Source organism: Mobula birostris, chromosome 4, assembly GCF_030028105.1.
Source record: "Mobula birostris isolate sMobBir1 chromosome 4, sMobBir1.hap1, whole genome shotgun sequence".
Lineage (NCBI taxonomy): Eukaryota > Metazoa > Chordata > Chondrichthyes > Myliobatiformes > Myliobatidae > Mobula > Mobula birostris.
Window position 1 is genome coordinate 197,761,668 of NC_092373.1, and position 20,328 is coordinate 197,781,995.

The following is a 20,328-nucleotide window of genomic DNA, read 5'->3' on the forward strand; positions in this document are numbered from 1 at the left end:
GAGCATTGGCTGATTGGCAGGAGACAAAGAGAGAGAATAAAGTGAGCCTTTCCTGGTTGGTTGCCGGGGACTAGTGGTGGTGCACAGTGGAGTGTTAGGACCGATTAGTTTTACATTATATATCAATGATTTGAATCAGAGCTGATGGCTTTGTGACCAAGTTTGCCACTGATACGAAGATAGGTGGAGGGGAAGGGGAAGTTAGGTTGGAGGAAGCAGAGAGGTCACAGAACAATTTAGACAGAATAGGAGAATGGGTTGGGAAGTACATGGTCATGCACTTCGGTAGAAGAAATAAAAACTTTCTAAAATTTTTAAAAATCTGAGGGGCAAGGGGACTTGGGAGTCCTCATGCAAGATTACCTAAAGGTTAATTTTGCAGGATGAGTCAGCGGTGAGGAAGGCAAATGCGATATTAGCATTCATTTCAAGAAGACTAGATTATAAAAGAAAGGATGTAATATTGAGGCTTTATAATGCACTGGTGAGACCTTGCTTGGAGTATTGTGAGCATTTTTGGGTCCTAAGAAGGGATGTGCTGACATTGGAGAGAGTTCAAGGGAGGTTCATGAACATGATTCCCTGATTGAAAGGCTTATTGATGGCTCTGGGCCTGTGCTCACCTGAATTCAGAAGAATGAGGGGGGATCCCATTGAAACCTTTCAAATGTTGAAAGGCTCGATAGAGTGGATGTGGAGTGGATGTATCCTATGGTAGGGGTGTCTAAGACTAGACAGCACATCTTAGAATAGAGTGGCATCCATTTAGAAGGGAGATGAGGAGGAATTTCTTCAGCCTGAGCGAGGTGAATCTGTGGAATTCATTGTGGTGGCCAAGTCATTGGATATATTTAAGGCAGAGGTTGATAGATCCGTGATTAGTCAATGCATGAAGGGATATGGGGAAAAGACAGGAGATTAGAGCCAAGAGGAAAATGGATCAGCAATGATGAAATGGTGGAGCATACTCGATGGGCCTAATGGCCTAATATATTTGCTTTTTTATGGTCTTTTAGTCTTATGGATAGTCAACATTGCTTTGTGTGTGGTAAGTCGTGTCTTTCCAATTTTATAGTGTATTTTGAGGAAGTTACCAGGAAAGTGGATGAAGTCAAGGTAGTGAATGTTGTCTGCATGGGTCCCATATGGAAGGTTGGCGAAGAAGGTTCAGTCACTCGGCATTCAAGATGAGATAGTAGATTGGATTAGATGTTGGCTCTGTGGGAGAAGCCAGAGAGTGGTAATAAATGGTTACTACTCTGATTGGAGGCCTGTGACTAGAGGTATGCTGCAAGATTTGATGCAATGTTCATTGTTGGTATGTCATCCATATCAACAAACTGGATGATAATGTGGAAAAGTGGATCAGCAAATTTGTGGATGATTGGGGATGTAGTGGACAAACTGGAAGACTATCAAAGCCTGTGAAAGAATATGAATCTGCTGGAATAATGGGCTGAAAAATGGCAGATGGCATTTAATGCAGACTACTGTGGGACGCAAGGGAAGAGTTGCTGAGCCTCTGGCAATGATCCTTGCATCATCAATGGGGACGGGAGAGGTTGTGGAGGATTGGAGGATTGCAGATGTTGTTCCATTATTCAAGAAAAGGAGTAGAGATAGCCCAGGAAATACAGCATAGTGAGTCTTATTTCAGTGGTTGGTAAGTTGATGGAGAAGGTCCTGAGAGGCAGGATTTATGAATATTTGGAGAGGCATAATATGATTAGGAATAGTCAGCATGGCTTTGACAAAGGCAGGTCGTGCCTTACAAGCCTGACTGAATTTTTTGAGGATGTGACTAAACATGTTGATGAAGGTAGAGCTGTAGATGTAGTGTATATGAATTTCAGTAAGGCATTTGATAAGGTACCATGCCAGGCTTATTGAGAAAGTAAGGAGGCATGGGATCCAAGGGGACCTTGCTGTGTGGATCCAAAACTGGATTGCCAACAGAAGGCAAAGAGTGGTTGTAGACAGGTCATATTCCTGCATAGAGGTCAGTGACCAGTGGTACGCCTCAGAGATCTGTTCTGAAACCCCTACTCTTTGTAATTTTTATAAATGACCTGGATGAGGAAGTGGAGGAATGGGTTAGTAAATTTGCTGATGACACAAAGGTTGGAGCTGTTGTGGATAGTGTGGAGGGCTGTCAGAGGTTACAGCGGGATATTAGTAAGATGCAAAACTGGGTTGAGAAGTGGCAGATGGAGTTCAACCCAGATAAATGTAAAGTGGTTCATTTTGGTAGGTCAAATATGATGGCAGGATTTAGTATTAATGGTAAGACTCTTGGTAGTGTAGATAATCAGAGGGATCTTGGAGTCTGAGTCCACAGGACACTCAAAGCTGCTGCGCAGGTTGACTGTGTGGTTAAGAAGGCATACAGTGTATTCATCAACTGTGGGATTGAGTTCAAGAGCCGAGAGGTAATGTTACAACTATATAGGACCCTGGTCAGACCCCACTTGGAGTACTGTGCTCAGTTCTGATCACCTCACTACAGGAAGGATGTGGAAACCATAGAAAGGCTGCAGAGGAGATTTACAAGGATGTTGCCTGGATCAGGGTGCATGCTTTATGAGAGCAGGTTGAATGAACTTGACCTTTTCTCCTTGGAGTGACGGAGGATGAGAGGTGACCTGACGGAGGTGTATAAGATGATGAGAGGCATTGATCATGTGGATAGTCAAAGGCTTTTTCCCAGGGCTGAAATGGCTAACATGAGAGAGCACAATTTTAAGGTGCCTGGAAGTAGGTACAGAGGAGATGTCAGGGGAAGGTTTTTTTTACGCAGAGAGTGGTGAGTGTGTGGAATGGGCTGCCGGCGGTGGTGGTGAAGGTGGATACGATAGGGTCTTTTAAGAGACTTTTGGATAGGTACATGGAGCTCAGAACAATAGAGGGCTATGCGTAACCCTGGGCAATTTCTAAAGTAAGTACATGTTCAGCACAGCATTGTGGGCCGAAGGGCCTGTATTGTGCTGTAGGTTTTTCTATATTTTGATGTTTCTACTGTTTGTACTTCGTTACATCACTACCTACCTGTGGTACCACTTTCAATGAATTATGGTCCTTCATTCCCAGATCCCTTTGCTCTATGGATGAAAGGGATCCACTGTATCCATTGTAAAGAGAGCTTTTGGCACATTGGCCTTTATAAATCAAAGCATTGAGTACAGAAGATGGGATGTTATCTTGAAGTTGTATAAGACGTTGGTGAGACCACAGTTGGAGGACTGTGTCCAGTTTTGATCACCTACCTTCAGGAAAGTTTGAAAATGTGCAGAGAAAATTTATAAGGATGTTGGTGTGGACTTGAGGACCTGAGTGAAAGGGAAAGGTCAAATAGGCTACAACTTCATTCCCTAGAGTGTAGATTATTCTATGTTCTATGTTTTAGAACACAGGATCACAGCACAAGAACAGACCTTCAATCCCACTATGTTCATGACACATTAAATAAATCTCCTCTGCCTGCACATTGTCCATAGCCCTCCTTTCCCTTCATATCTATGTGACTGTCTGGAAGTCTGTTGAATGCCTCTATTGTATCTAGTTCTATTACTACCTCTGGCAGCACATTCCAGGTACTCTCCACTCTCTGTGTAAAGCAAATCTTGCCCTGTAAACCCTCCTTAAACTTCCCCCTCTCACCTTTGTTGTCGGGAAAGAATAGTGAGGGCCAATAACCAGTAAATAGGGATGTGGATGTGGAACAGAACCACAGAGAAAGCCTCGAAGTAGGGAGATGGAGTGCCAAAGTGACGACACCCAAGTTTCAGGAGCTTTACTGATTCTATTATAGCGTTGTTGTCATAGAAAACTGAACTTGCTGTTAGACCTGTAATTAGGTCCGAGTCTGTAAGTCTTTTTGTAGCCACCATTTTGTTATCAAATTGTAGTTATCTGGTTATCTTGTCAACTGAGAATGCGGTGCCCATGACCATCAACAGTTGATTTTGTTGGATTGGGCTGTAAAATTATTATTTCTCTTATACTTTCCTTATAATTTAGGTTTCCTATGGCTCCTTAAGATTGTAATAGCTGGGATTGGTAACAGGGATAAGCTCCCATTCCTTATTAAATGCTCCCAAATCAAATAGCCTCTGACAACCAAGTCCAACTCCTGGTCTTCACACATAGCTACTAAGCCTGTGGAACTGTTTCTATTGACAAGAGAAGGGGTAAAGGCAGGTTACTGGCACCTTAAAATCATAAGACCATAAAGACATAGGAGCAGAATTAGGCCATTCAGCCCATTGTCTGCTTTGCCATTCCATCATGGCTGATCCCGGATCCCACTTAAATCCATACACCTGCCTTCTCGCCATATCCTTTCATGCCATGACCGATCAGGATACAATCAACTTCTGCCTTAAATATACCCACGGACTTGGTCTCCACCGCAGTCTTTGGCAGAGCATTCCACAGATTTGCTACCTAAAAAAAAATCCTCCTTACCTCTATTCTAAAAAGTCACCTTCAGTTTTCAGGCTGTGCCCTCTAGTACTGGACACCCCCACCATAGGAAACATCCTCTCCACATCCACCTTAGCTAGTCCTTTCAAAATTCGATGGGTTTCAATGAGATGTCCCCACATTCTTTTAACTTCCAGTGAGTACTGGCCCAAAGCTGCCAAATGTTCCTTATATGTTAAACCCTTCATTCCTGTATCATCCTCATGAACCTCCTCTGGACTTTCTCCAATGACAACACATCCTTCCTGAGATATGGGGGACCAAAATGGTTGACAGTACTCCAAGTGCGGCTTGACTTGTGTCTTATAAGACCTCAGCATTATCTCCTTGCTTTTATATTCTATTCCCCTTGAAATAAATACCAGCATTGCACTTGCCTTCCTTACCACAGACTCAACCTGTAAATTAACCTTCTGGAAGTCCTCCACAAGGATTCCTAAGTCCCACTGCACTTCTGATGTTTGAACCTTCTTCCAATACATCGTATTCCATCTGCCACTTTTTTTGCCCATTCTTCCAATTTGTCTAAGTCCTACTGCAAACCAGTCGCTTCGGGCAAATAGGACTCTTCAGCCATGATTGGCAGCTCATCTAATCTCGGACTTCCACTGCCTTGCATACATATTCACTCATAGGGAAGACTTTAGGAGTAAGTGCACAGGAAAACTCAGGAGCTAGAGTCCCCAAGACAGTCCTACGTTGAGTTCAATGCTGGCTGGCATCTCCTGCGACGCCGCTGGTGCCAAGCTGTATCGGTCTCTGCCATTCCTTTGGGTTTATCAGCTGCTTGGAGATGGGGAGCTTTCTCTCCATATTGTACTGCCCATAGCTTGCTTACTGGCTTGCGTATCACATAGTTAGCTAGGACGCAACATCCATGGTTGACCTCAACTAATGGAGGATCCCATTTAACTTTTCTATGCTTGCTTGTATTTTTATATAATCACTTATAGTTATGTAATTGTTCAGTAAATTTTCTGGTTAATTGAAGTGTAGCTGATTCTGTATTCTTCTGGAAGCTTTTCAACTTCTCTGCAGCAGATGTCACGTCCCTGGAATCTAGCAACGTTATCTCTGCCTCTGTTGGCCAGAGTTGACCGTGGGTGTTGCATCCTTACTGTCTAGCTATGCAAGCCAGGGCAGTATAATATGGAAAGCAAGCTGTTGTCCATGTAGCAGGCTCGCCCTCTCCATGCAGCTGATGAACCCAAAGGAACAGCAGAGACCAATACAGTTTGGCACCAGCAGCGTCGCAGAGTTGCCAGTCAGCGTTGAACTCAATGCAGGACGGCCTTAGGGACTCCAGCTTCATATTGTTCCTCACAGTTTACTCCCAAAGCCTTCCCCATGAGTGGGTATAGCCACAAGGCTGCAGAGGTTAGAGCTCAGATTTTTATTGGTTAATTGTTATCACTATAATTTTGCTTATCTGTCATCTGAGTGTGAGATGAGAACAACTTTTTCTTTGTCTTTTCTTTGTTTATGCTTTGTTCTTTTATTTATTCTATATATTTATTTTTAAGACCATAAGACCATGAGATATAGGAGCAGAATTAGGCCATTTGGCCCATCAAGTCTGATCTGTCATTTCATCATGGCTGATTCATTTCTCTCTCAGCCCCAGTCTCCTGCCTTCTCCCCGTAACCCTTCATACCCTGACTAACCAAGAATCTTGATTACAGCACTTTTGCCTTGTATACCTAAAGACTTGACGTCCACAGCCATCTGTGGCAACGAATTCCACAGATTCACCACTTTCTGGCTAAGGAAGCTCCTCCTCATCTCCATTCTAAATGGATGTCCCTCTATTTTGAGGCTGTGTCCTCTTGCCTTAGACTGCCCCACCACAGGAAACATCCTCTCCTCATCCCCTTTATCAAGGCCTTTCAACATGCGATAGGTTTCAATGAGATCCCGATCTCTAACGCAGTAGGGAATTGACCCATCCAGACCAATGAGCCACATCAACCAGCATCCTACCTATTTAACCCCAGCCTAATCACAGGACAATTTACCAATTAACCTACTAACCAGTACATTTTTGGACTGTGGGAGGAAACTGGAGCACTCAGAGGAACACTTGTTCTTGTAACTCTTAATAAAACAGCTGTAACCACCAACTTTCATGCCTTATTCTGGAGTTCCAAAGAACCTCGGATCAATATCACCAGGTTCAAAATTATCCATAGTGCGAACTGTCCACAAGAAACAAAGATGTGGTACAACTGGAACACTGTCTGTGATATCATCTTTGCTGAAATTGTTTGTAAACCTCACCTCACTTCACCCTCTCTGTTCTTTTCTCAGTTTGAGGATGAAATTATCAAAAATCTGGACCATGAAGTGGAAGGTGGTCGAGGAGATGAACAGTACAAGACCCTCTTTCAGAAGATGTAAGTTGATTATTCCAAGTAAATGTATTACCAAAATATATTGATGTCACCATATACTATCCTGAGATTTATGGTCTTGCAGGCGTTTACAGGAAAATGAAGAAATACAATCAGTGGCCTCTTGATTAGGTACATCTCAACATCTCATTGGTGGGGAGGACTTTACTCTTGACGGACTGGGCTGTATCCATGATCTTTTGTAGGCTTTTCTGTTCAAGGGCAGTGGTGTTTCCACACCAGGCCATGATACAACCAGTCACACCACACATCTATACAAGTTTGTCAAATTTTTAGATGTCGTGCTGAATCGTTGCAAACTTCTAAGAGTGTAGAGGGGCTGCCATGCTTTCTTCATAATTGAACTTGCATCTGGTTTCCTCTCACAGTCCAAAGATGTACTGGTTAGTAGGTTAACTAGTAAGTTATCCTGTGATTAGGCTGGGGCTAAACAGGTAGTGCTGGGTGGCATGGCTCATTGGGCTGGTTGGGCCTGTTCCTCTTACGTGCTGGGCCTAGGACAGATCTTCTGAAATAATAGCACTGAGGAATTTAAAGTTGCTGACACTCTCCACCTCTGATCCTCCCATGTGGACAGGCTCATGGACTTCCAATTTCCTCCTCCTGTAGTCAATAATCAGCTCCTGGCTCTTGCTGACATTGAGAGCAGGGTAGCGAAATTGACACAGAGTCCGCAGTCTACATGGGAGGCAACACCACTGCTGTCAAGAAAACTGCCCTGACAATGTTTCTATCCCTTAATTAATGTTATTTTGACAGGCATGTATAAATAATGATTAAAAAGTTTCCACCGGAGGGAGAATTTTTAATTGGGTGCCTTTGCTTCCATAAAGTGCATTTTTTATTTTAAAAAGGAATTAACCTTTAGATTAATTTCCATGGTCTTGCAGAAAATGTAATAAAGCATGTCATTATTTAATTTCACTGCAGAAATTCATTTTTGTTGAAATATTTTAAAGGGAAGTTTTATATTGGCATGTGAGGCCACTCAGCCCATTGAGTCTGTACTACTGATAACTGAGACATGTAAGAAGCTGCAGAAAGTAGTGGACTATGCCCAATATTTCACATCCCCATCACCCAGGGCATGCCCTCTTCTCATTACTACCATCGGGGAGGATATACAGGAGCCTGAAGACATGTAGTCAATGTTTTAGGAACAGCTTCTTCCCTTCTGCCATCAGATTTCTGAACGGTTGATGAACCAGTAAACACTACCCAACTGGTTTGCTCTCTTTTTGCACTATATATTTATTTTTATATACTTCTCATTGTAACGTATGGTATTTTTAAAAATGTTTTCCATGTCACTCACAGTAAATCTGATTCTGGTGATCAACAGATGTTGTAGCCTCAACAAAGCAAAATCGGTCGTCAAAGAACCCCACCACATGGGCCATGCCCTAATCATCCTAAACACTACGGGGTTTAGTAACACACTAAATCTCTGATTAGTTTGCAATAAAATTGAACAATAAGGTCAAAAAGTTTTGCCTAAACTTTAATCCACAAGGATTGGAATAAGTAGGCTGAGGGATTGACTAGTAAGAGAATGAAGACCTCAAAAGATCAGGAGGGATGGAGTTTGTGGAAGAGTAGAGCTGGAAGGGGTTATTAAAGTTTAAATTTTCTGGCATCTGCATTTGCATTGGATAAAAGTTGTCCTGACTCACTGTGCCCTGCACTGATAGATCAGATTTCTGCCTCATTCCTCTTTACTTGATAAATCATTGAATGTCTTCAAGCTAGTTGAGTAACAGCAGTTCTGTTATACATTTAGGCTTCCTGCCACCATAGATATTAGCACGTTTCTGTGATGAGAGTCTGATAATGTGAAACCCTGCTACAATACCTAGTTTCCTTGAAGCACTGTATTGCCCAGAAGTTAAATTTGCTCAGTGTGCACTTAATCATTCAAAGTTGCCTCACACCATTGCTTAAGAAATATAAGATCAGGAGCATGAGAAAACAGCTCAGACCACTATGCCTACACTACCGTTCAGAAGGGAAATGCTGATCTGTGCTTAGCCCCCAATCCCTTGATTCTTGAAGTTGCCTACTTGTAAGTTCTGTGCTCTGAGGGGAACAGCCAATTATTTGCCTCTACATTTTACTTGCTCAGCTAAAGGATAATATAAGGGAACTTGTAAGATGTCTATCAATTAAGTGTTTAAATTATTTCATTCAAGAGTCTGTGCTGCTCATGGGCTATAGTCCTATGATATAAAATTAGTTGTATAAGTAATTTATTTTATTTAGAGGAACAGAACAGGCCCTTTGGAAGGAAAAATGAAAAAGCAGATTGTTATTTAAATGGTAAAAAATTGCAGCATGCTGCTGTGCAGAGGGACTTGGGAGTGCTTGTGCATGAATCACAAAGGGTTGGATTGCAGCTGCAGCAGGCTATCAAGAAAGCAAATGGAATGTTGGCCTTCATTGCTCGAGGAATTGAATTGAAGAGCGGGGAGGTTATGCTGCAACTATACGGGGAACTGGTGAGGCCGCACCTGGAGTACTGCATGCAGTTATTCCAGAGATGAGGGGGTTAGACTATGAGGAGAGATTGAGTTGCCTGGGACTGTACTCGCTGGAATTCAGAAGAATGAGATGAGATCTTATGGAAACATATAAATTTATGAAAGAGATAGATAAAGGTAGGAAAGTTGTTTCCACTGGTAAGTGGGACTAGAACTAGGGGACCTAGCCTCAAGGTTCTGGGGAGTAGATTTAGGATGGAGGTGATGAGAAATGTTTTTTTCCCAGAGAGTGGTGAATCTGGAAGTCTCTACCCAATGAAACAGTGGAGGCTACCTCAGTAAATATATTTAAGACAAGATTGGATAGATTTTTTGCATAGTAGGGGAATTAAGGGTTATGGGGAAAAAGCAGGTAGGTGGAGATGAGTCCATGGCTAGATCAGCCATTGAATGGCAGAGCAGGCTGAACGGGCCAGATGGCTGACTCCTGCTCCTATTTCTTAGGTTCTTATGTTCTTCTGGCCCAATGAGCTGCACCACCCAACAACCCTCTACTTAATCCTAACTTCATCACAGGACAATTTACAATGACCAATTAACCTCCTCACCGGTACATCTTTGGAATATGGAAGGAAACCGCAGTACCGCTCCATGTTGACAAATTCAGTGCCGTGCAAAAAAAAAACACAAATAATAATATTAAATAAATATGCAATAAATATAAGATGAAGAGTCCTTGAAAGTGAGTCCATAGGTTGTGGACGCAGTTCAGTGATGTGGCAAGTGAAGTTGAATGAAGTTATACCCTTTGCTTCAAAAGCCTGATGGTTGAAGGGTAATAACTGTTCCTGAAACTGATGGTGTGGGTTCTGAGGTAGGCAGCTTTGTGAGATGGATCATGTGAAAGTGAGAATAAGAGGGGGTTTGGCAGAAGTGTTGATTGGTAAGGAATGCTGTGAGACCTGCTGGACATGTCCCAGAGCCCTAATCTTGGTAAAATGGTAAATTGAGTTTACTCTTGTCACACGTACTGAGGTACAGTGAAAAACTTGTCCTGCATACCATCCATATAGATCACTTCATTACTTTGAGGCAGTACGAGATCTACATTCAGGTAGTATCAGGTTGAACAATAACTGAATGCGGAATAAAGTGTTACAGCTCAGAGGAAGTGTAGACAGGCAGGCAATTTGCTGCAAGGGCCATGAAGGTGTGGATTGTGAGGTCAACAGTCGATCTTCTCCTACTAGGGGATTGTTGAGCAGGCACCTAACAGCAGGATAGAGGTTCATCTTGAGATTAGTGGCACGTGCTTTCAAGCTTTTGTATCTACTGCCTGATGTAAATGGAGCAGCACAAGAGCGTAGTGGTTAGCACGCTTTACTGTACCAGCAAAACAGGTTCAATTCCCGCCACTTCCTGTAAGGAGTTTGTACATTCTCCCTGTGACCACATGGGTTTCCCCGCGGGTGCTCTGGTTTCCTCCCACAATCCAATGACGTGCCGGTTGGTAGGTTAATTGGTCAGTGTAAATTGTCCCATGATTAGGCTAGGGTTAAATCAGGGGTTGCCAGGTGGTGGCTTGAAGCGCAGGATGTACATACTCTGCGCTATACCGCAATAGTAAGTAAATAAATAAAGAGATTGCTCTTCCGAATCTGTCCCGCAATGTCAACAGTTCCATTCCTTCCGTTAATGTTGTTCCTCAAACACATTGCTTGTTACTTTGCATATATCACTCAGCTCTTCAAAGGTTGGTTCCATTCCTGGGGGATGTTGACTGTTATTTGTGGTTCTGATTTCAAAGCAGTGCTTGTAAATTACCCCAGTGAAGACGTGGCAAATAAATCAAGAGGGGTTTGGATGAGCAGGTGAGCTCGAGGAAAGGGGAAAATGGGGAGGGAAAATGCAACTAACTGAAATGCTCTGCATGGACATGTTGGGCCAAATGGCCTGCTGCACTATATTAAGTGAATTAATTTGTTCCATTTCTTTGCCCTCTTTTTTGCAGCTTGTTGGAGCTTTGTGTACAATCCCAATATTTAGCAAGACAAGGTGAATCTTTTGTTGCCTTGGTAACTGGCCTACTGGAAAGGCTTCTGGACTACAGGAATGTAATGAATGATGAGAACCAGAACTACAGCATGAATTGCACCGTAAATCTGCTGGTAGGTCATTTTCAAGTCAAACCCAAGAGAGCACAATGCATTATGAATCTTTCATGTTCTGTATAAAACTTTTCTGCATAAAACTTTGATTAGGCCATTTGTGGAGTAGTGTGTGCAGTTATGGTCACGGCATTACATGAAGGATGTGAAAGCTTTGCAGAGGGTATAGAAGAGGTTTAGCAGGATGCTGCCAGGATTAGAGCAAATGAGTTATAAGGAGAGGTTGGACAAGCATGGACTGTTTTCTCTGAAATATCAGAGGTAGAGGGGAGACTTAGTGGAAGTCTATAAAATTGTGAGAATCATCAACAGGTAAATGTTCAAAGGCTTTTTCCCAGTTGGGATTGACAGATACCCTAGGTCATGCTGTTAATTTACTTTGAACTTTGAAGTTTGAGAGGGAAAACATTTAATGGGTATGTACGAGGCAATTCTTGCGGAGAGGGTGGTAAGTGCCTGGAAAGTGCTGCCAGGAGAGAAGCAGATACAATGGCAATGTTTAAGTGGCACGGTGGACAGGCTATCTTGGCACCGGGATGTGTACTGAAACCTGCAGGTTGTCCCCAGCACATCCTTGGGTGTGTTGCTCGTAAATATAAACAACGCTCTTCACTGTATGTTTCGATGTACATGTGTTAAACAAATCTGAATCTCAAATGTAGACAAGCAAGTGAACGGACAGGGAATGGAGGGATATGGACTGTGTGCTGACAGATTGAACTGATTTAGATTGGCAGACATGGTAGGCCAAAGGGCCTGTTTCTGTGTACTCTGTGTTTGCATTTCCTGCGTCCATTATTCTTTGCTTCAGACACTCCAGTGATGTTTTCACTGGGACGTAGCCTCAAGATTTTGGGGGAGGATCTACTTTTCCCAGGGAGTGGTGAATCTGTGGAATTCTCTGCCCAATGGAGCAGTGGAGGGTACCTCAGTAAATATATTTAAGACAAGGTTGGATAGATTTTTGCACAGTAGGAGAATTAAGAGTTATGGGGAAAAGGCAGGTAACACGATGAGTTCATGGTCAGATCAGCCATGATCTTATTGAATGGTGGAGCAGGCTTGATGGGCCGGATGGCCTGCTCCTGCTCCTTTTTCTTATGTTCTTATGACTAGTATCCAGAGGCTTGGAGTGATTATGAACAAACATTTGTACAGTTAACAATGATGCTGATCAACTGGCTGGAGTGTTCACTGATATCCTGACTTTTGCTTCAGCAGTCTGAGGTACCCAACCTTCTTCAGGTGGACTTTAACCATACACTCAGTGACCATTTTATTGTGCATGATTGTGACTGTGGCCTATCCACTTAAAGGTTCAACGGATTGTGCATTCAGAGATGCTCTTCTGCACACCACTGTTGTAATACATGTTTTGGAAAAGTTATTGCCCTTTAACCATCAGGCTCCTGAACCAGTGTGGATAACCTCCACACTGAACAGACTCCACAATGTATAAACTCACTTTCAAGGACTCTACAATTTATATTCTCAGTATTATTTACTTTTTTAATGTATTATTTGCACGATTTGTCCTCTTTTGCACATTGGATGTTTGTCAGTCTTTGTTATGTACAGGTATTCATAAATTCTATGTAGTTCTTTATTTTCCTGTAAATGCCTGCAAGGAAATGAATCTCAAGGTAGTTTATCATGACATATACACTCAGTGACCACATTATTAGGTACCTCTTCAGAGATGCTTTTCTGCACACCACTGTTGTAACATATGGTTATTTGAGTTGCCTCACCTTCCTGAAAAACTTGAGCTAGTCTGCCATTCTCCTCTGACCTCTCTCGATAACAAGGCATTTTCTCCTATAAAACTGCCACTCACTGGATGTTTTTCTTTGTTTATCGCATCATTCTCTGTAAGTTCTAGAGAATGTTGTGCATGAAAATCCCAGGAGATCAGTTTCTGAGATACTTAAACCACCCCATCTACACTGACAATCATCCCACAGTCAAAGTCACTGTGATCACATTTCATCCCTGTTCTGGTGTTTGGTCTGAACAACAACTGAACCTCTTGACCCTGTCTTCATACAGTAAGTTGCTATCACATGATTAGCTAATTAGATATGCATATTAATGAGCAGGTGTACAGGTGTCGATGTTCCCTCCAATTTTTTTTTACAGCTGCACAGACCAACCATTGCAGGAAGTTTTAATACAGGCTGAGAAATGCACAGTACTTTAATTGTTTTCCATATATAATATGCATATTTTGACTAACAGTTTATCAACAATGAGCTACCAACTTCCATTCTGTGTTTATTGTTACAATTTGTAAGAATGTTGTAACTTGAAGCACTGACAATGTAAATGCCTTGAAGCTCTAAAATGTTTCAAAGTAAAGGTTGTGGTACGTTTATTATTCAGAAAATTTGTGGATTATATTCATTAACACAATTAAATACAAGGTATTTCACAATTATATTCTCAGTGATTTCAAAATTATGTGCAAATGTCTTAGGCACATCTAAAAACATTCTGTCAAGTGAAAATAATGAAATGAAAAATTCCTATATGTCAAAAAATTACTATAAAGAGCAGTAAACAGTAAAAAAAAACCTAAATAAAATCAATATTTGGTGTGACCACCCTTCACCTTTAAAATTGCATCAATTCTCTTAGGTACACTGTCTTGCAGTTTTATAAGAAAATCGGCTGGTAGGTTGTTCCAAGCATCTTGGAGAACTTGCCACAGTTCTTCTGCAGACTTTAGCTGTCTCGCTTGCTTCTGTCTCTCCAGGTAATCCCGGACAGACTCAATAATGTCGAGATCAGGGCTTTGTGGAGGCCTTACCATCTGAAACCACATTAAAAATTTAGGTTCCCTAAGACTTTTGCATTGTATTGTAATTTCAAAATTATATTAACATTATATAAAAGAAAATTCCAGCTGTGTGGCAACAGAGGCTATGTGTGTGGGAGCATTTCAGTAACTGCAACCACGCAGCTTAGAGGGAACAGTGATAGGTGTACCTAATAGAGTGGCCACTGAAAGTATTTCTCTTTTCTGCTGAAATCACAGTATATATCACATACAAGTCAAATTTATATGGTTACATATACATATGTTGATAATAAATTTACTTTGAACTTTGGTTAGATCATTCCTGGTGCACCAGGAGCAGTTCCAGGTACAACACCTTAGGGAAGGACATATTGGTCTTGGAAAGAGTCAGGCCCATTCCCTGCTTTATCACTGTGTTTCCTGCAACTTTATTTCCCTCAGCTTCCTATCCAATTCCCTTTCCTTCATTACCTCAACTTCCACCTCTCTTTTGTGAAATGAGTTTCAGGTCTTATCATTGGCTACATTAAAAATAGGCCCACTTTAATTAAGAGGAATTCAGAAGAATGAGGGGTGGCCTAATTGAAATCCATGGAATGCTGAAAGGCCTTAATGGAGTGGATGCAGGGAGGTTGTTTCCTGTGACGGCAGGGGGGCGGTGCGGTGGGTGTAAGACCAGAGGACACAGCCTCAGAATAGAGGGACATCCATTTAGAATGGAGAAGAGGAGGAATTCCTTTACCAGAGAGTGGTGAATAAGTGCAATTCTTTGCCACAGGCGGCTGTGGAGGCCAAGTCTGTAGGTATAGATTAAGACAGAGGTTGATAGGTTCTTGATTGGGGGGTACAACCCAAGTTTCCTTCAGCTAGCCTCGCTGGAAAACCCCTCACCCCAGAACCATTTTGCTAAACCTTCTCTGTACCTTAACCGTATCTGGAGGGCTGGAGTAGGAGCAAATTTCTGAATGGATTAGGTCCTTGTTGGACCATGCACAGAGCAGTTCAGGACACCACATTCTGGGGAAGGTTTAATGGTTATAGAGGACTATAGCAAAGATCCATTGGAATTCCTTGTATTAAATGATGAGGTGCGATTGTACAAACTGAGGTTGTATCCCTGGTATTTGGAAGATATGCAGAGTTGACTTGAAGCTTAAGGTATAAAGTGAATTAATGGGGCATGGGAGAAAATTACTTTGAGGGAAAGAGTTGAAAAATTTGAGTGGCTGTTTCAGGAGCAAACAACAAAATGTCTGGCAGAGGAATTCAATGGGTTGAGCAGCAAATGTGGGGGATGGGGATACTGTTCCCTCTAAGCTGCATGGTGTACGGCCACGCAGTAACTGAAATGCTCCTGTGCACGTAGGTTTTGTTGCAACACCTCTGTAATTTTCTTTCAAACATATACACAGAATAGTATGGCACAAGAACAGACCATTCAGCCCACAATGTTGTGCTGAGCCAGCTAAAAAGCAAATCAAAAACACCCACACACTAATCCCTCCTACTGACACCATGTCCATATCCATATCCCTCCATTTTCCTCACATCCATGGGTTGATGCAAACAACTCTTGAAAGCCTCGAATGTATTTGCCTCTACCACCTTACCAGGGAGCCATTCCAGGCATCCATGATTCGCTGAGTATAAAACTTACCCTTTGCACCTCCCTCTCACCTTCAATGCATGCCCCCTGGTATTAGACATTTCTACCTGAGGAAATAGATACTATCTCTCCACTCTGTGCCTCTCATAACCTTTTGAATCCTCTATCAGTTCAGATCTCATCCTCAGCCTCTGGCAATCCAGAGAAAACTCCAGTTTATCCAGCCTCTCGTGGTAGCGCATGAGAGGAGCAAGTAGCAAGCAGCATCCTGGTAAACCTCTTCTGCACCCTCTCCAAAGCCTCAACATCCTTCCTCAAGTGGGGCGACCAGAAATGTATGCATTTCTCCAGATGTGGCCAAACCAAAGTTTTATATAATGTTAATATAATTTTGAAATTATATTAATATATGCCTGAAGGTTTTGACCAATCTACAATACTGAGCAGATTACTGTCCTTAACGATGTCTTAGAAGATCTGGCATCTCTTTGTAAACTCCTTCAGAAAAGCTGTCTGAATACAATTGAAGCCCTGCAATATACAAAAACAAATACTAACAAGATACGGTCACAGTGACAATATCACGTATTGGAGTGACAAAGTGAAAACTCTGCTTCCATCTATAAGTTCTGACATCAATATTGTGCCTGTTATTCGACTCATTCAACGTGTGTGTAATCTCTTAGATAATAGATTTCCTGAAAATCAGTTAAGAGAATGGCAAGCTTTTGACCCTGTTGCTATTGCAAATGCAACCAGTTCTGAGTTTGGAAAAGAGAATGTGGTCCGACTGACAAAAAAAAATTCCTCAGCTACTTTTACAAACTATGACAAAAGTGTTGCCTCAAAAATATTGCAGCAATATCATGATTGCAAATTTGTCATTTCTGAGAAAGTTAATACTGGTTCAAAGTAAATGTATTATCAAAGTACATGTATGTCAGCATACACATCAATGAGATGCATTTTCTTGTAGGCATACTCAATGAATCCATAGCAGAATAACAACCATAACAGAATCAATGATAGATTGCGCCGACTTGGGCGTTCACCCACTGTGCAAAAGACACTAGCTGTGCAAATAAAAAAGAAAGAAATAGTAATAATAAATAAGCAATAAATATCGAGAATGTGAGATGAACATAGAACATAGAATAGTACAGCACAGTACAGGCCCTTCGGCCCACATTGTTGTGCCGACTCTCAAACCCTGTCTCCCGCATAACCCCCCACCTTAAGTTCCTCCATATACCTGTCTAGTAGTCTCTTAAACTTCACTAGTGTATCTGCCTCGACCACTGACTCAGGCAGTGCATTCTATGCACCAACCACTCTCTGAGTAAAAGACCTTCCTCTAATATCCCCCTTGAACTTCCCACCCCTTACCTTAAAGCCACATCCCCTTCTATTGAGCAGTGGTGCCCTGGGGAAGAGGCGCTGGCTATCCACTCTATCTATTCCTCTTATTATCTTGTACACCTCTATCATGTCTCCTCTCATCCTCCTTCTCTCCAAAGAGTAAAGCCCTAGCTCCCTTAATCTCTGATCATAATGCATACACTCGAAACCAGGCAGCATCCTGGTAAATCTCCTCTGTACCCTTTCCAATGCTTCCACATCCTTCCTATAGTGAGGCGACCAGAACCGGACACAATACTCCAACTGTGGCCTAACCAGAGTTTTATAGAGCTGCATCATTACATCGCGACTCTTAAACTCTATCCCTTGACTTATGAAAGCTAACACCCCATAAGCTTTCTTAACTACGCCATCTACCTGTGAGGCAACTTTCAGGGATCTGTGGACATGTACCCCGAGATCCCTCTGCTCCTCCACACTACCAAGTATCCTGCCAGAGTCCCTGAAAGTGAGTCCATATGAAGAGTCCCTGAAAGTGAGTCCATAAGTGTGAGAACATTTCAGTAATGGGGCAAGTGAAGTTTAATGAAGTTATCCCCTTTGGTTCAACAGCCTGATTGTTGATGGGTAGTAACTGTACTTGAAGCTGTGGATGAGTCTTGAAACTCCTTTACCCTCATCCTGATGGCAACAGTGAGAAGAGAGCATGTCCTGGTTGATGGGGTCCCTGATGATAGATGCTGCTTTCCTGTGATAACATTTTGTGTAGATGTGCTCAGTGGTGGAGAGGCTTTACCTGTGATGGACTGGGCCGTATCCACTACTTTTTGTAGAATTTTCTGCTGGAGGGCTTTGGTGTTTCCATACCAGGCTGTGATGCAGCCAGTCAATATACTCTCCACTACATATCCACAAAAGTTTGTCAGAGCTTTAGATGTCATGCTGAATCTTCGTAAACGTCTAAGGAAGTAGAGACGCTGCAGTGCTTTCTTCATAATTGCACTTACGTCCTGGGCCCAAGACTGTTCCTCCAAAATAATGACACTGAGGAATATAAAGTTGCTTAACCGCTCCACCTCTGATCGTCCGATGAGGACTAGCTCATGGGCCTCTGGCTCCATCTTCCTGAAGTGAATAATCAGCTCCTTGGTCTTGCTGTCATTGAGTGAGAGGTGGTGGTTGTGGCTAGAGTCAGCCAGATTTTTAACCTCCCTCCTAAATTCTGTTTGTCACCACATTCGATTTGGCCTATGACGATGGTGTTGTCAGCAAACTTGAATATGGCATTGGGGCTGTGCTTAGCCACACGGTGCAAAGTGAGTAGAGCAGGGGGCTGAGCACACAGCCTTGTGGTACACTTGTGCTGATGGAGATTGTGGAGGAGATATTGTTGCCAGTCCACACTGACTGGGTCTGTAAACGAGGAAATTGAGGATCCGATTGCATAACAAAGTATTGAGACCAAGGACTTGATGCTTATTGACTAGTTTTGAGGGATGATGTTATTGAATGCTGAGCTGTAGTCGATAAAGAGCATCCTCAGATGTGCATCTTCACTGTCTAGATGTTCCAGTGTTGAGTGAAGAGCCAGTGAGATGGCATCTGCTGTCGACCTGTTGCTCCTGTAGGCAAAGTGGAGTGGATCCAATTCACTTCTCAGGCAGGAGTTGGTATGTTTCATCACCAGGCTCTCAAAACTTTTTATCACAGTGGATATGCACTCTACTGGATGATAATCATTGAGGCAGGTTACCACGTTCTTCTTAGGCAGCAGTATAACTGAAGCCTACTAGAAGCGGATGAGTACCTCAGACTGCTGAAGCGAGAGGTTAAAGATCTCAGTGAACACTCCAGCCAGTTGATCAGCACAGGTGTTTAGTATTTGACCAGGTACCTGGTCTGGGCCGAACCATGGGTTCTCCCTCCTGAAGACTGCTTTCTCACATTGGCCTCAGAGTCTGAAATCACCGGATAGGTTTGTGATGGTTCCACCATGTTTTGACAGTCAAAGGGAGCATAAAAGGCGTTGAGCTCAGCTGGAAGCAAAGCCCTGTTGTCGCCTATGTCACGTGATTTAACTTTTTAAGAGGTTATAGTATTGTAGTCCTGTCACAATTGTTGGGCATCCTTCGTTGATTGAAGTTTAGTCTGGAATTGCCACTTAACCTGTGAGATGGCTTTCCAGAGATCACACCTGGATCTCTTGTAAACTTCTTGGTCACCAGACAGGAATGCCTCTGATCTGGCCCTGCGCAGATTGTCGATTTCATGGTTCATCCAGGGCTTCTGGTTGGGAAAGACACTGAATGATTTGGTGGGGCTGTTTTAATCAAGTCTGTGACAACCATGGTGTATTCAGTCAGATCCACAGATGTATCTTGAAAAAAGCCCAGTCCACTGACTTGAAGCAATCCTGTAGCCGCTGCTCTATCTCCCACAACTACCTTTTTGTTGCCCTAATCTCTGGAGCTTTGCTGTTTAGCCTCTGCCCGTATGCAGATAGGAGAAGGGCAGACAAGTGATCAGATTTACTGAAATGTGGTCTGGGCATGGAACGGTATGTATTCCTTATCTTAGTGGAGCAGTGGTTTAGTGTGTTGTGACCTCTGGTGCTACAGGTTATATGCTGATGGTGATTCGGCAGGGTTTACTTCAAACAAGCCTGGCTGAAATTCCCGGCTAGGATTTGAAATACATCGGGATAAACCTTCTTATTTGGAGACGGCATCATGTAGTCTCTCAAGTGCTTGTTTATAGTCGGCCGCTAGTGGTATGTAAATTGCGGTCACGATTTATGGAAGAGATGTTTGCAGATATGTCAAACTATGTGCCTGGAAATGAAGAATTTGAAGAACTGTCAATTCTTGTTGACATTGTTGGAACATTTCAAGCTTCTACTGTGGACTGCGAACGTGGATTCAGTCATATAAATTCAATCAAATGTAAATCCAGAGGCAGACTAGAAGTGGAACATTTGTATGATCTAATGATGATTAAGATGTGTCTTTCATCTGGATGCGAAAT

At 42.5% G+C, this 20,328-nt stretch overlaps 1 protein-coding gene across 1 annotated transcript in view; it reads left to right on the forward strand.

Annotated features, from left to right (window-relative positions):
• Window positions 1–20,328, forward strand: part of LOC140196859 (dedicator of cytokinesis protein 2-like) — a 1,243,024-nt gene that overhangs the window by 1,045,466 nt on the left and 177,230 nt on the right. Inside the window, exons 34-35 of the mRNA XM_072256747.1 lie at window positions 6,791–6,876; window positions 11,383–11,539. Coding sequence (XP_072112848.1) covers window positions 6,791–6,876; window positions 11,383–11,539 — 243 coding nt within the window. The remainder of the gene's footprint in view (window positions 1–6,790; window positions 6,877–11,382; window positions 11,540–20,328) is intronic.